General features: G+C 65.2%; 1 protein-coding gene across 1 annotated transcript; it reads left to right on the forward strand.

Annotated features, from left to right (window-relative positions):
* Positions 1-230: 230 nt before the first annotated feature.
* On the forward strand, positions 231-5,512 carry LOC111146329 (LIM homeobox 3). The gene is made up of 6 exons (XM_022501839.1): positions 231-324; positions 2,498-2,669; positions 3,233-3,435; positions 3,841-3,992; positions 4,072-4,243; positions 5,084-5,512. Exons 1-6 carry the CDS (start codon positions 231-233, stop codon positions 5,500-5,502), a joined length of 1,212 nt encoding a protein of 403 aa, XP_022357547.1. The 3' UTR covers positions 5,503-5,512.
* The last annotated feature ends 7,307 nt before the right edge of the window (positions 5,513-12,819 follow it).

The following is a 12,819-nucleotide window of genomic DNA, read 5'->3' on the forward strand; positions in this document are numbered from 1 at the left end:
CGGCGCGTCTCAGCGACCCCCCCGGCCCCGCCCCGCGCCGCGGCCCCGCCTCCCGCCGCTCCGCCCTCCGCGCGGCCTGAGGCTCCGGGCCCCAGGGCGGCCCGCGGGCGCAGCGCCCAGCAGCGCGGGGAATAGCTCGGACACCGGCCTGGGGCCCCAGAAGCCGTGGCCTCCCCGGGCCGCGGGGAAAGTTCGGGGCCGGAGAGCCGCGGCGCCAGGCGACGGGACCCATGGAGGCGCGCGGGGAGCTGGGCCCGGGCCGCGAGTCGGCGGGTGGCGACCTGCTGCTGGCGCTTCTGGCGCGGAGGGAGGACCTGCGCCGAGGTGGGTGCCCGGGCTTGAGCGGCTGCACGGGGAGACCCGGAGGTCCTCGCTCCTTTCCGGGCTTGGCCACACAGGGGGCGGGAGACGGGGGACCCGGGCGGGCATGGACGCAAGGGCCCCAGCACGTCCCCAACCGGACGCCTCAGTAGCGCGTCGGGGCCCCTGGAGCCGTGCTGTCGGTTGCGCGGTCGCAGCGCCCAACAGCCCAGGCCAGAGAGTACTTGGGGTCCCAGGACCGATTTAGGAAAGCCTCTCCCTTATCCGGAGAGCATGTGGAGAGCAACCGTGCGAGCCGGTGACCACTGGACAAGAAGATGCCCGACAGGGCTGACGGCACCCAGATAGTCCACACTTTCGGGGGAAGAGAGTCAGAGGCAGGGCCGGCGTGTGTAGCTGGAGCCCGCTGGCAGATGTCCCTAGTTGAGGTCTCCTTGTCTGCCCCACACGGACCTGCTCATCAGCGGCTCCCGGGCTGGTCCTCAGGACCCTTCCGGAGGAAAGACCCCAGCTCCTGCCGCACCAGTCCTGCCCCCGCGGCTCCCTCCCACGCTTTGGCTCTGGAGAAGGGCAATCCCCAGTCCTTCTCCCGGGCTTCGTCGCCCGCGGGACCACAGGATGGAGACAGAGGCGGGCCTGGCCGTGGGGAGTGTCAGGGACCCAGCAGGTGGGAAAGAGCTTACATCCAGCTGTGGGGTCTCTTTCGTCCCCTATTTATTTATTTATTTATTTATTTATTTATTTTTCCAACGGTTCCTGGGAGGGGTTGGCCGCTGGGGCTGGGAGGAAGGGGTGGGAGGTGGAGGGAGAGGGAGAGAGGGGAGGCGCACTCCCAACGCGATCGCTCAGGAGAGCTGGCCCTGAGCAGGCGGGCGGGCGCGAGGCTCCACTGCGCCCCACCATTGCTGAGGGTGGAGACCCCGCCGAGGCTGGAGTCACCATGCAGCGTAAGGCCCGGGTCGCAGGGCGCATCGGGGAGCAACAGGGGCCCGTGGGAGCAGCTTTTGCTGGACGCGGGGCGAAGGGCAGCTCGGCCCGGCGCTGTCCCGGCCACGGTGCTGAATCCGCGCTCGCGGGCCTGTCTAGCCACCAGATCTAGGCCGGCTGCGCTCGCCCTTCTGCCGGTGCCGCCAGCGAGGGCCCCCCGCCCACCCCAACCCCCGGAGCAGGGCGCCTCCCCATGCTCCACTGGCACTGGGGCCGCAGTTTGGTCCGATGCGGGACCGCATCCTCGGCGAGTCTCCTGCTGCTGGGCGAGGGAGGTCAGTCAATCAGGGCGCTTTCAGCCTGGGACGCAGGGAGGCCCTTCTCTGGTCCTCCCACCCACTGCCGGCTGGCCTGGAGCCGGAGGGGTCTCTGGCCGGGGAGGGGAGCATGGCCAGGTGGGTGCAACGTTTGCGCAGGCTCCAGCTCCTGCTGCTGGTTCTTTCCTCTCCAGAAGACTTTTCTAAACCAACAAGGAGATTCACCCTGTGAGCACCCTGCAAAGCCCCACATGGGCCAGTGGCTCCTGCAGACCACCCCTCGAGTTTCCCCAGCCTTGTTCCCCCAGAGGCCTGCAGTCCCACGGTGGCAGAGCCAAGTGTCAAGGAACTCATGTCAGGCACCGACACTTGAGTATGGTGACAGTGATCCAATTGTCCAGTCCGTGTACAAGGACCTGCGAGGGCTCCCAGAGATGGGGAGGACACCCGTTTTTACCTTGGTGCCTGAGCAGGGTTGGGTGGCCACGCTTCAACAAAGGACCTCCAGCTGCAAGGATACTTAATTTCACAAAATAGCGATGGGGATTGGGCGGTACGCACCCCCGGACCACGAGCACCTTACCTCCTGCTAGACAGCTCCTGTGGTGGGGTTTTCATTTGAGCTCAATGTGCACCCTTGGTGGTCGCTGGAAACATTTTGCAGTTGACGGTATCTGGCCGAATGGAATGGCCGGGGCCCCTTCCTGCTCACGGGCACACTTCTAAACCTATTTCAGTTTTCCCAGATTTTAACTGTGGGCCAGGCTGCAGACCTCGTTGTCATGCACTCCCTACACCCGGGAACCAAGGGGATGTGCGGGGAAGGGGGTCTCCTGTGGCAGCCCCGGGCCCCGCGGGCTGGACTAGGAAGGGGACTCCAGTGCTCCCACTCTGTGCGGTGCCTCTGACCTCGGTGGCTCCTTGGCCTGCAGAAATCCCGCTGTGTGCAGGCTGCGACCAGCACATCCTGGACCGCTTCATCCTCAAGGCACTGGACCGCCACTGGCACAGCAAGTGTTTGAAGTGTACTGACTGCCACGCGCCCCTGGCCGAGCGCTGCTTCAGCCGCGGGGAGAACGTCTACTGCAAGGACGACTTCTTCAAGTGAGCGGGGCGGCGGGCTTGTGCGGGAGGGCAGGGGTGCGGTCTGCTCCTGCAAGGCGGGCCCCTCCTCTTACCCAGGCCAGGGTGCGGGCGGGGAATCTCCACAGGCGGCTAGGCCTGGCTGGCGCGGCAGCTCAGTTCTCTCCAAGTAATTAATTTTGCAAATCATAGAAACACAGTCATTCAAAAAGACAACCCCAAGTTTACAGAACTTGATTGGATTTACTCCGTCTTTATTTCGGTCTTGTTTTTGTCTTCAATGCTGGGGAGGGGGTGCTTTTCGAGCACAGGCCTCTGGGGTCTAAGGGAACTGCCCTATGGATCCCGCTTCCCCACTGGGACACGGAGGTCAGGGCGGCGAGGCTCTTGCCCCGGGCCTCTGGTTCCCTTCTCCGTATTCTGTGCGGCTCTGTGGGGGCTGCCGGGCCGACGACTAGGGGCAGGGCCCGGGTGAGCCTCCCTACTGAACCGCCCTGGGCGGCTTCCCGCTCCTCGTTCTCCAACCCGCTCCGGGCGAAGGAGCCGCGGACGCTGCGCTGAGCCGCGCCCTGTGCGTCCCGCAGGCGATTCGGAACCAAGTGCGCCGCGTGCCAGCTGGGCATCCCGCCCACGCAGGTGGTGCGCCGCGCCCAGGACTTCGTGTACCACCTGCACTGTTTCGCCTGCGTCGTGTGCAAGCGGCAGCTGGCCACGGGGGACGAGTTCTACCTCATGGAAGACAGCCGACTCGTGTGCAAGGCGGATTATGAGACGGCCAAGCAGCGCGGTCAGTGGGAGGGTCCACCCACCTCCTTTCCCTGTCTGCAAAATGGGGCTGGGGTCCGTCTGTTAGGGGCGCGGAGGGATCCCCACGCCCAGCGCCCGCCGCAGGGCGCTCCTTCAGGGGCGCAAACTTAAGCGCCTCCCCAACCCCGGCCGGGAGGGGTGGGGACCCGCGCCGGTAGGGACGATCCACCGGCTCCGAGGAAGCCTGGCTCCAGGGCCTTAGCGGCCTCCTTCCACCCTCGGGGGCACAGGGAGGTTGGTCTGAAATGTGTGGATTATCGCCCCAAACCCTTGACCGTGAAGATCCGTCCCTACCCACAGCTTTGGAACAAAGGGGAACCCCGGCGGGGTGGGGGGCCGTCGGGCGGCGGAGGGGCCCAGACTCACTCCATCCCTCGCGGCGCAGAGGCCGAGGCCACGGCCAAGCGGCCACGCACGACCATCACGGCCAAGCAGCTGGAGACGCTGAAGAGCGCCTACAACACGTCGCCCAAGCCCGCGCGCCACGTGCGCGAGCAGCTCTCGTCGGAGACCGGCCTGGACATGCGCGTAGTGCAGGTCAGCGCCCGCGCCCCGCGCCCCGCGCCCCGCGCCGCGCGCCCCGCTCACCCGCCCTCCGCCGCTCGCCCCGCCGCAGGTGTGGTTCCAGAACCGCCGCGCCAAGGAGAAGCGGCTCAAGAAGGACGCGGGCCGGCAGCGCTGGGGCCAGTACTTCCGCAGCATGAAGCGTGCCCGCGGCGGCCCCAAGTCGGACAAGGACAGCGTGCAGGAGGAGGGGCAGGACAGCGACGCCGACGTCTCGTTCACCGGTACGGCGGGCCGCCTCGCCCCCAGGACGCCACTCGGGAGGCCCGCAGCTCCCGCGCCTTGCGGTCCCCGGGAGCCTGCAAATGGGAATTTCCCAGTCAGGGGCTGCCCTGGCCTTCTTTTAAAAGCGTTCACAGACTCTGGTCTCCTGTCCCCAAGCCCTGCGGTTTGGCCCCTGGGGCGCTCAGCTGTCCCCCTGGTGGGGAACAGCCCCCAAGACCCACGTGACCCTCAGCAGGCTTTCTCTGGGGAAGGGGTCCGACCATTTCTGTGGCTCCTGGTCCTTGCAATGATTTTCAGGAAAGTGGGCAGTGGTTTCGGGGTGAGTGACAAAAAACTCTCTGCTGTTTGGAGTTGGGGGATTTGGAGTTGGGGGGCGATCCACCCGTCTCTGTGGGATCTAATCATCTTATCCCATCTGTGAGTGACCCCATACTTACCCCTTAATGCCCATCCACAGACAGTGTGTGCAAGAGATCCTCTCTGGCTGCGTCGTGACCTTAGGCCACTCGCTCTGCCACTCAGAGCCTCAATTAAGTCGTCTGCAAAATGGGCGTGGGGCCGCCCTTCCCCAGGCAGCCTTGCAGATTATCCCGTCACCCTGGGCCCTGGCTAGCCTGTTCCTCGCCTGGATCCTGCAAGGGGATCCCCCCAACACAGCAGGTGGGACTGAGCTGAACAAAGGCGACAAGCACCACGGAGGCAGAGGGAGGCCTAAGTTCTGAAAGCCGCAGAGGCTTGGGCTGGCCGATGCAGGCTGGCCACGAGTCCCCCAGAGGAGGGGCGCTGGGGCTGAAGGGCGAGGGGCGGGCCCTGAGCAGCGCCGTCTGTTTCCATTGCAGATGAGCCAGCCGTGGCCGAAATGGGCCCTGCCAATGGCCTCTATGGAAGCCTGGGGGAGTCCACCCCGGCCTTGGGCAGGCCCGCGGGAGCCCCAGGCAGCTTCCCGCTGGAGCACGGAAGCCTGGCCGGCCCGGAGCAGTACCGCGAGCTGCGCCCCGGCAGCCCCTATGGTGTCCCCCCATCGCCAGCTGCCCTGCAGAGCCTCCCTGGCCCCCAGCCCCTTCTCTCTGGCTTAGTATACCCGGATGCCGGCTTGGGCCTGGTGCCTGCGGGGGCCCCAGGTGGGCCCCCACCCATGAGGGTGCTGGCGGGAAACGGACCCAGCTCCGACCTATCCACAGGGAGCAGCGGGGGCTACCCCGACTTCCCTGCCAGCCCCGCCTCCTGGCTGGATGAGGTGGACCACGGCCAGTTCTGACCGAGGCCCCCGGCTCCACCGAGCTCCGGACGCAAGGGGTGTGGAAAGCAGTGCTGGCCCTGGCTGGGGGGCCCGGCGCGACCCTCCTCTCCTCTCCCAGAGCCCAGCACCTTAGCAGGAAAGCAGGTGCCACGGGCGCCCGCAGGGGACAGGATGAGACCTCAAAGGAGGGCTCCTTTCTGCGGAGCGCCCAACCCCGCTCCCTCCCTGGGGGCAGAGGGACTCCTGCGGCTCCTGTCCGTGCCCGCTCCGTCTCAGACACAGGGCCGCCGGCCTGGTGGCCGCCAGCGAGCCGTGTTTTGTAAACAGATTTCTCCCTTGATCGACCAATTAACTGGACGCTTGCTGTTTCTAGACACGAAGCGTCCCCCCACCCAGGCTGGGCCTTCCCCCTGCCGCGCTCCAGCCCAGGGCCACGGCGTCTTTGGGCCGGAGGAGGCTTTACAGTCTGAAATGAAAACGCAGAGCACGAACCACGCTTCTCTTCCCGGGCTCCACCTCCCTGACGGAGGCCCACTTTAGGTCAGAGATGGGCCTCTTCTGTCCGGGCAAGAGGCGGCCAAGCAGGGACCACACCCGTGTCCCTCTGGTCCCAACCCCCACCTCGCCCAGGAGGCTCCTCTCTGGTCTTCCCTGGGGACCTGGCTCTGGAGCTTTCTGTTCTTGACTCTACCACCTGTCGGGAGGAGACGCCCCTGCCGGGACTCTACCACCTGTCGGGAGGAGACGCCCCTACCGGGCCGCCCTTCTTCTCCAGGAGCAACGCGTTAAGGTTAAGGCCGTGGGGACCTCCCTCCCCGCCTACACCAAATTTCCATCCCCTCCCCCGTCACCGCTGCCCCTGGCCCTCGGCGTCCAGGCCACGCCCAGTCCGCTGCTTTCCGTTGCCAAACAGCCGGCGGCCCTCCCTCTCGGACTGGGCTCTAGCGGCGGGAGGGCTGGGCGGCCTCCTCCACCCAGCGCCTGTGGCCGCCTGCCCCAGACCCTGAGGCCAGCGGTGGGTGAGACCCAGCCTCCCCGCAAACTTGCACCCCGAGCTGCCTGTCAGCTCTGTGGCATCCCGTGTTTTTATTCACTCTCTGACTGTCGGCTCTTTCCAAGGCTTCAATAAAGTTGTCTGTGACAGTCGAGAAGGTCCGGGTCTCTAGTGCGGCGGGGGGCGCGGGCGCAGGGGCGCTGGGGGTGGAGCGGCTCTCCGAAAGCGGGAAGCCGTCCGTGGCAGGGACGGCACTTGCTGTGAGTTGGGCCCCTCTGTCCCTGGATTTTGGCCAAACTTCTGAGCACTGGAAGGGGAGGTGGGAAAACCTTGTGCCCAGCCACTAGGGGGTGGGCTGGTGCCCGGGTACCCGGGCCCTGGGAGAGGCGGGGGCTGGGGTGAGGGAGTGTGCTCCCCCCCGGGGAGCGGCAGCAACGGGTGGGGGAGGGGGCAGCCAGAGCCAGCCCCTCCGGAGGTTCCGGCGCAAGGTCCCGGGTGTCTCCCGACTTGGATTCCAATCCTAGCCATTTGCTAACTCGCTGTGCGACTCTGGGCAAGTGAGCTGCCCTCTCTGAGCCCTGTCGTCCTGCGAAGTGGAGACACTGCTCGCAGCTCCTCCGAGGGGAGGCGTATGAAGAGAGTCGATGCTCACCAAGCAGGTGAGTGCTCCCTGGAGGGCAGGACTGCGGCCTCCCTTGGGACAGCTGGGCAGGGAGGTGGGTGGAAGCCGGAGCCCCCAGGGCAGGGGAGGAGTGGTGGATGGTGGGAGGGAGGCGGGGTGTTCCATGGGAGCTGTCCTCGCTGTCACGACATCAAAGAGGCACTCACGGGAGCCCCGGGGACTGGGAATGGGGAGGTACCAGGAGAGGAGTCGAGGCTAGGTGAAGGGGCCCCGAGGCCGTTCCATCTGGGGCTGCAAACAGGGAGTGTAGCTGTGGGTGTCCAGACCGCACTGGAGCAGGAGGATGAGACGGTGGCCCATGAGACGGTGGTCTGTGAGACAGCGCCCACCGTGAGCGGAGCTGTGGCGCCGGGAAGTGTGACGGGCCTGGGTTGGCCTGGCAGGGGGTGCTCAGGGGTCAGGCCTCCCCGGGGTGGGGCAGGGGAAGGCCCCGGGGCTGGTGGGGCGGGGTCCTGCAGCGGTCGACCTCGCACTTCCTCCCGGGGGCTGGGGAGCCCCTGGAAAGGAAAGCAGCCCGGGCTGAGTTGTGATCCGGGCGGGGGGGGGCACCAGGGTGGGCGCTGTCTGACCCGGCCGCCGTGGGGGGCGGGGGTGTACGTGTGTAAATCCTCAAGTCGACACCCCTCCTCCCGCCTTGAGCCCCTCCCCCAGGCCACCCGGGGCCTTTTAGGCGCTGACAGGTTAATAAAGTGCTAAGTGTCCCCAAGGGGCCCTCCGCCTGTTGGCAGTTGCCCACCAAGCTCGCTCCAGCTGGCGGCGCGTCGATAATCCCGGAGCCGAGTCGGGGCGGTGGCCCCGGGGTTGGCAGCCTCTGAGACCCCTGGGGGCTGGGCCCAGCCCGCGTGTGGGAAGCCCGAGACCCCGGCTGGTGTGCTGGAGGGATGGGCGCGATGGGCCCAGGCACCCGGCGGAGGTGTTTGCCCGTCAGACCCGCAGCCGGCCTGCGGTGCTCACTCGCCCCCGTCTCTGGCCTTGGCGTCCCCATCTGAGTGGAGCACCCCCTGGGTGGAAACACAGCTCCATATCCGGGCGCCACCACGAAGCTGGGTGCCCGGGGCCCTCGCCGGGACTGGCATGGCAGCGGGCACTGCCCGGACCCAGACCGGCGTTACCAGCAGGCATCAGGTGCCCCCGGGCTGGGGGGCCACCTGGGTGGGGACAGCATTTGAGCTTGCTAACCTTTTTGGGGGGCGGGGGGGCAGGTAAGGCTTATTAACCTTTGAACCCATAGATGTCTGACATTATCAAATGTGAATGCGTGAATGACGTAAATAACAATATCGACCAATATACAAAGGGTTTTCTCTCCTTTTAAATACAAAATTCACACAGGAGGCAAGAGTTCAAAGGACACTCCCAAACCCAGGACCTGCGTCTCCCTGAGAGGAGGGGACGCACCTGCTCCCAGGCTTGCCCATCTCCCTCCTCACTCCCCCCACAAGCTGGCTTGTCCTGAGGGATTTGTCCCCCCAGATGTGGACAGGAGGGGATCCAAGCCCTGGGGACTCTCCTGGTTGAGCACCAAGACTATAAATCAATGGGGTTTCACAGGAATCAGTCTGGAGCGCTCAATTCCAGGGGCTGTAATGATCAATTCTTTAAGCCCATAATTGTTCAAATTACTCTGAGCAACATAAAACATTAATTTTAAGAAATTTAATAGAAAAAAGCTCTTTAAACCCACAACGAGATAAATGACACCCAGCGTTGCGACCTTTTTCCATACCTTGGTGACATTGAATAATCTGAAAGTTATTTACATTTTCATTCTTCGTGGAAAATGTTGACAAGCTTTTGGCCACGGGCGAGGTGCGCGGGCGGCGCGGAGGGCCCCCTCCCCCTAATTAATGGGGGAGCCGCGGCTTCATAAAGCAGGGTTTCCATCAGTCTGTCGGGGCGACCTGCGCTGGCGGTTCTCACCGCTCCTGGAGCTGATGCCACAAGCCTCATTTTTTACCATAAAAAGATTCCCTCCTGACCAGCAGAGCCCCCTCTTGGCACGCCCACCCGATGTGGGACTAAGGAGCGGCTGTCGCGGGGGGCGGAGCGGGGATGGGGTCCACGACCGGACCTGGGGGGAAGCGACAGGTGCTGCAGACCCCAGAGTCAGGGTGCGTGCGCAGCATGGCTTCGCGTTTGCAGGAGTGTGTGTGGATGCTGGCGTGGAGGTCATGCCTGGGGCCGAGGGGGAGAGGGGGCATGTGGGCTAAGCCCTCCAAGCCCTGACCTCCACGTGTTCCCAGAGACCGTCCGGGTGGCCGCCTCGGCCGGGCTGTGCAATGTGATGTGCAGGGTGGCCGGCGGCAGGCTGATGTCCGCGGGAGGGAAGCTGGGTGACCCTGGGAGGGGCTCAACCCTTCTGAGCCTCGGCACAGGGCAGCATCCTGCCCTCCCTTCCAGGGTTGCCCTGACGGGACAGGCTCCGATGAAGGGTTGGGCAACGCTGGGGACAGCAACGAAAGAACCCCTCTCAGGGGCTGAGGGCAAATCCCACGGACGCAGAGGAAACAGCCCCCTGACCTATGCCACCCCCAGACGCTCCGCACCCCTGTGCCTTCTCCCTGAACTTGGAGGCCTCAGTCGCCGTGAGGGAAGCGGGGCTTGTGTGCACCGGCGCTGGGGGCTCCGGTGCCCTCCCTGCGTCTGAACAGAGCGCCCAGGTCTGGTTGTCCCCTGAGCCAGGTGGAGGACCCAGACAGGGCAGCAGCAGGGTCTCACGTCCACCCGCCCCCTCCAGCCAGTGTGCGCCCGCCGGGTGGGCGGCAGGAGGCGCTGCGGGGACCTGCTGGGGGAAGGCATTGCTCAAGGTGATTGGTCTGGGAAAACCCAGCCCGGAGCAGTCCCCTGTCCCCGACGGCTCTTCCGTCATTGAGTTTCCCCTATCACAGAAGGGCCCCCATCCCTGAGGGATCTCCCATCCCAAAATGTTCCCCCAAACCTTAAGGGTGCCCTGTCCAGAGGAGTCCCCCATCCTTGAGGGGTGTCCCCCAAACCTGTGGGCAGCCATCATTCTGTCCCCCACGTCCGTGGCCATCAGCTGTGGGCCAAGAGATGACTCTGTGTCTCTCTCTGCAAGCCGTCCCACTCATCTGCGAGGGGGTGATCTGGTCATCAAACCCAGGAAGAGATACCCCCTGGTCTCTGGGGAAATTGAGTCAGAGCGACAACACGAGGCACACCAGACACTAACAAGTACTGGCATGGCTGCTGGGGCTCTAAGAAGCCGCCACCATGGGCACCGTGGTACCACATGCCCCGGCGACTCCACTCGCGAGTACGCACCCAAGAGACAGAACGCAGGGACCCAACCAGACACCTGGACACGCACGTTCCCAGCGGCAGGGGAACAGTGCAGGTGGCCGCTGGCTGGGAGCTCGAGGCCCTCTCCAAGGAATGGGCTCCCATCCAAAGAGGCTTGACTTGGTGGCTGAGCAGAGAAATGCACGTCCAGCCCCCAGCCCTGCTGCCCCCACCCAGGCCTGTGGTAGTCTACAAAGTGGCTCTGTCCTGTTCCCCAGCCTAAAGCTCCACAAGAGAACCCTGACCATTGTCCCCCGGCCAGCCCGCCCAGACCTCCAGCTCTGCTGGCGCTCCAGAAAGGGTAGAGGTCGAGACCTGAGATGTCTCAGGGCAACAGGCCCCCCCCCACCCTCATTTTCTCTCTGTGCCGGGAGAACAATGCTCGCCGCTGATGGGGCGGCCCGTCTGCACTCTGGAGAGGCTCCCTGGGCCTCCCTGGAGGACAGGAGGCGGGCCAGTCAGCTGCCACCAGCCCTGAGCTGCGCTGGGAGGGGAGCACCTCCAGGGACAGCCGGCAGGGCAGAAAGGGACTGGGACCTCTGAGCCCCATGGGGCGCTGGCATCTCACGTGGCCTGACTCCCTGGGACAGGGCAGACACCTGCCCCAGGGTCCTGGCACCCAGCGCAGGGTTTGGTGAGGACGCCCCCTGACCCGTTCCCTCGTAGCCAGGCCCGTCCTGGGGGCTGCCTTGGGGCCTGGGGCTGCGCGCACATCTCCCAGTCTTCCAGAAGACCCCCCTTCAGCCACCTCGGGCAGAAACCCCTCTGTAGTGTACAGCTGAGGCCCCAGCAGGCCTTTCCCGGGGGAGGGGGCGGCCATCCTCTCTCCCTGACGAATGTTTCCGTCAGAGCTCCCGCTAATCTTCAGAATGACAAGGTTTAAAATTTAATTAGCAAGTTCCTCTTATGCAAATTCTCCTCATTAAACTAAGTGTCCTATTAGTTAAAATGAAGCCTGGTGGGGGCTGGGGGTGGGTCTCGGGCTGACGCCATATAGAGCCTCCTCCTCCTCCGCGGGCTCCTGCCAGCAGGGGCGGCCGCTCTCCCGCTCCGTCCTTCAGGGGACACCGGCAGCCGGACCCAGAGGGAGGGGCCACAGGCTTGGGGGGTGTGGCCAGGGCACCACCCGCCGCCCGGAGAGGTACCTGGGAGGGTCTCCACTGCCCCATCCCTGCGGCCCGTTGGGACCCCCACCCGTCTCACAGGCCTGGGGTGGCCCGGCCGAGCTCCCGGGAGGGGCGGCCACTCTCAGCGTTCAGAACGCAACGTGCGCGGCTTCTCAGCAGCTCCTTGTAGAAAATGTGGAGAACGCGCGGACCCTCCCCCTGCTGTTCATTCCAACCAAGAAGCCGCCCGCTGCGCCCCTCACACCTGCACACTCGGGGCATGCGCGTGTGCCCACTGGCTCCGTAAGCTGCGTCGTCCTCACTTTGGGTCACTCCGGGGCCATCTCCTGGGCCCCCGAATGTCCCTCGAGATGCGTTCTGCTGGTGGCCTTACCTGAGGTCTGACTGGCTATTGGCCCCCTGCATGGTTTCTGCTCGGTTCCTGGGGACGTCAGCTCCGGCCCCCTGGGGACCCCGTCCAGCCTGGGCAGGAGGGCCGCTCACCTACCCCTTCCCCCATGCTCCAGAGTCTGGAGCTGTCGGACTGGACCCACCTGGTCCTGGGAAAGGGTCAGCATCTTTCCTCTCCAGGGGCATCTCCCCGACCAAAGGGAACAAGCCCCATGTTGCCTTCCTCTTCTTTTCTAGAATGTTCCATGCCAAGGCCACTCCCCATACCCTATCCGTAACACCCGCCCCTGCCCCCCAACCCGTCTCTGATGGGGTCCTAGCACAGTCTGGGGAGTCTGTGGTCACTTCGTGGCTCCCACCCCAGCCCCAGCTCTCTTCCCCTCCCCCTAGGGCTCCTGGCTTGAGAACGGGAAGTTTCTCAAACTGTACCGAAGGGTCGTCTGCTCTCAGAGGCTCCTCACAAGTCTTTAAAAGTGTGAGTTCATGGCGGCCAGCCTGGGGGTGGGGGAGGCTCTGGGGTCCAGCGAGTGGAGGCACTCATCCCATCAGGGAGGGTCTGCTCCAGGGTCAGAGGCTGACCTCTCTGGGGCGTGGGCTCGGACCAGCCCAGCAGACCCTGCGGGGCAGCTGGCTGAGGGGTGGAAACCAAGAGGCACTTCCCAGCCCCCAAGAAAGCTGGACCACCAGTCCAGTCCTCATTCAGAGCCCTGCCTGCATTTCCTCTGCCCTAGCCTCGTGCCTCCTTGGGGGCCTCTCATGCTGCCCCCCGTCCCCGGACACGCAGGCCTATCCCAGCCCCTCGGGCCCATGAGCTGGAGGGCACCCAATGGGCCCAGAGGCCG

Source organism: Enhydra lutris, unplaced genomic scaffold (genome assembly GCF_002288905.1).
Source record: "Enhydra lutris kenyoni isolate GAN:26980312 unplaced genomic scaffold, ASM228890v2 scaffoldscaffold13, whole genome shotgun sequence".
Classification (NCBI taxonomy): Eukaryota; Metazoa; Chordata; class Mammalia; order Carnivora; family Mustelidae; genus Enhydra; species Enhydra lutris.

Coding starts and splice junctions, on each gene's coding strand:
- LOC111146329 (XM_022501839.1), top strand. CDS start 231: ATGGAGGCGCGCGGGGAGCTGGGCCCGGGCCGCGAGTCGGCGGGTGGC. Junction 2,670..3,232: donor TGCAAGGACGACTTCTTCAA/GTGAGCGGGGCG, acceptor TGCGTCCCGCAG/GCGATTCGGAACCAAGTGCG. Junction 3,436..3,840: donor TGAGACGGCCAAGCAGCGCG/GTCAGTGGGAGG, acceptor CTCGCGGCGCAG/AGGCCGAGGCCACGGCCAAG.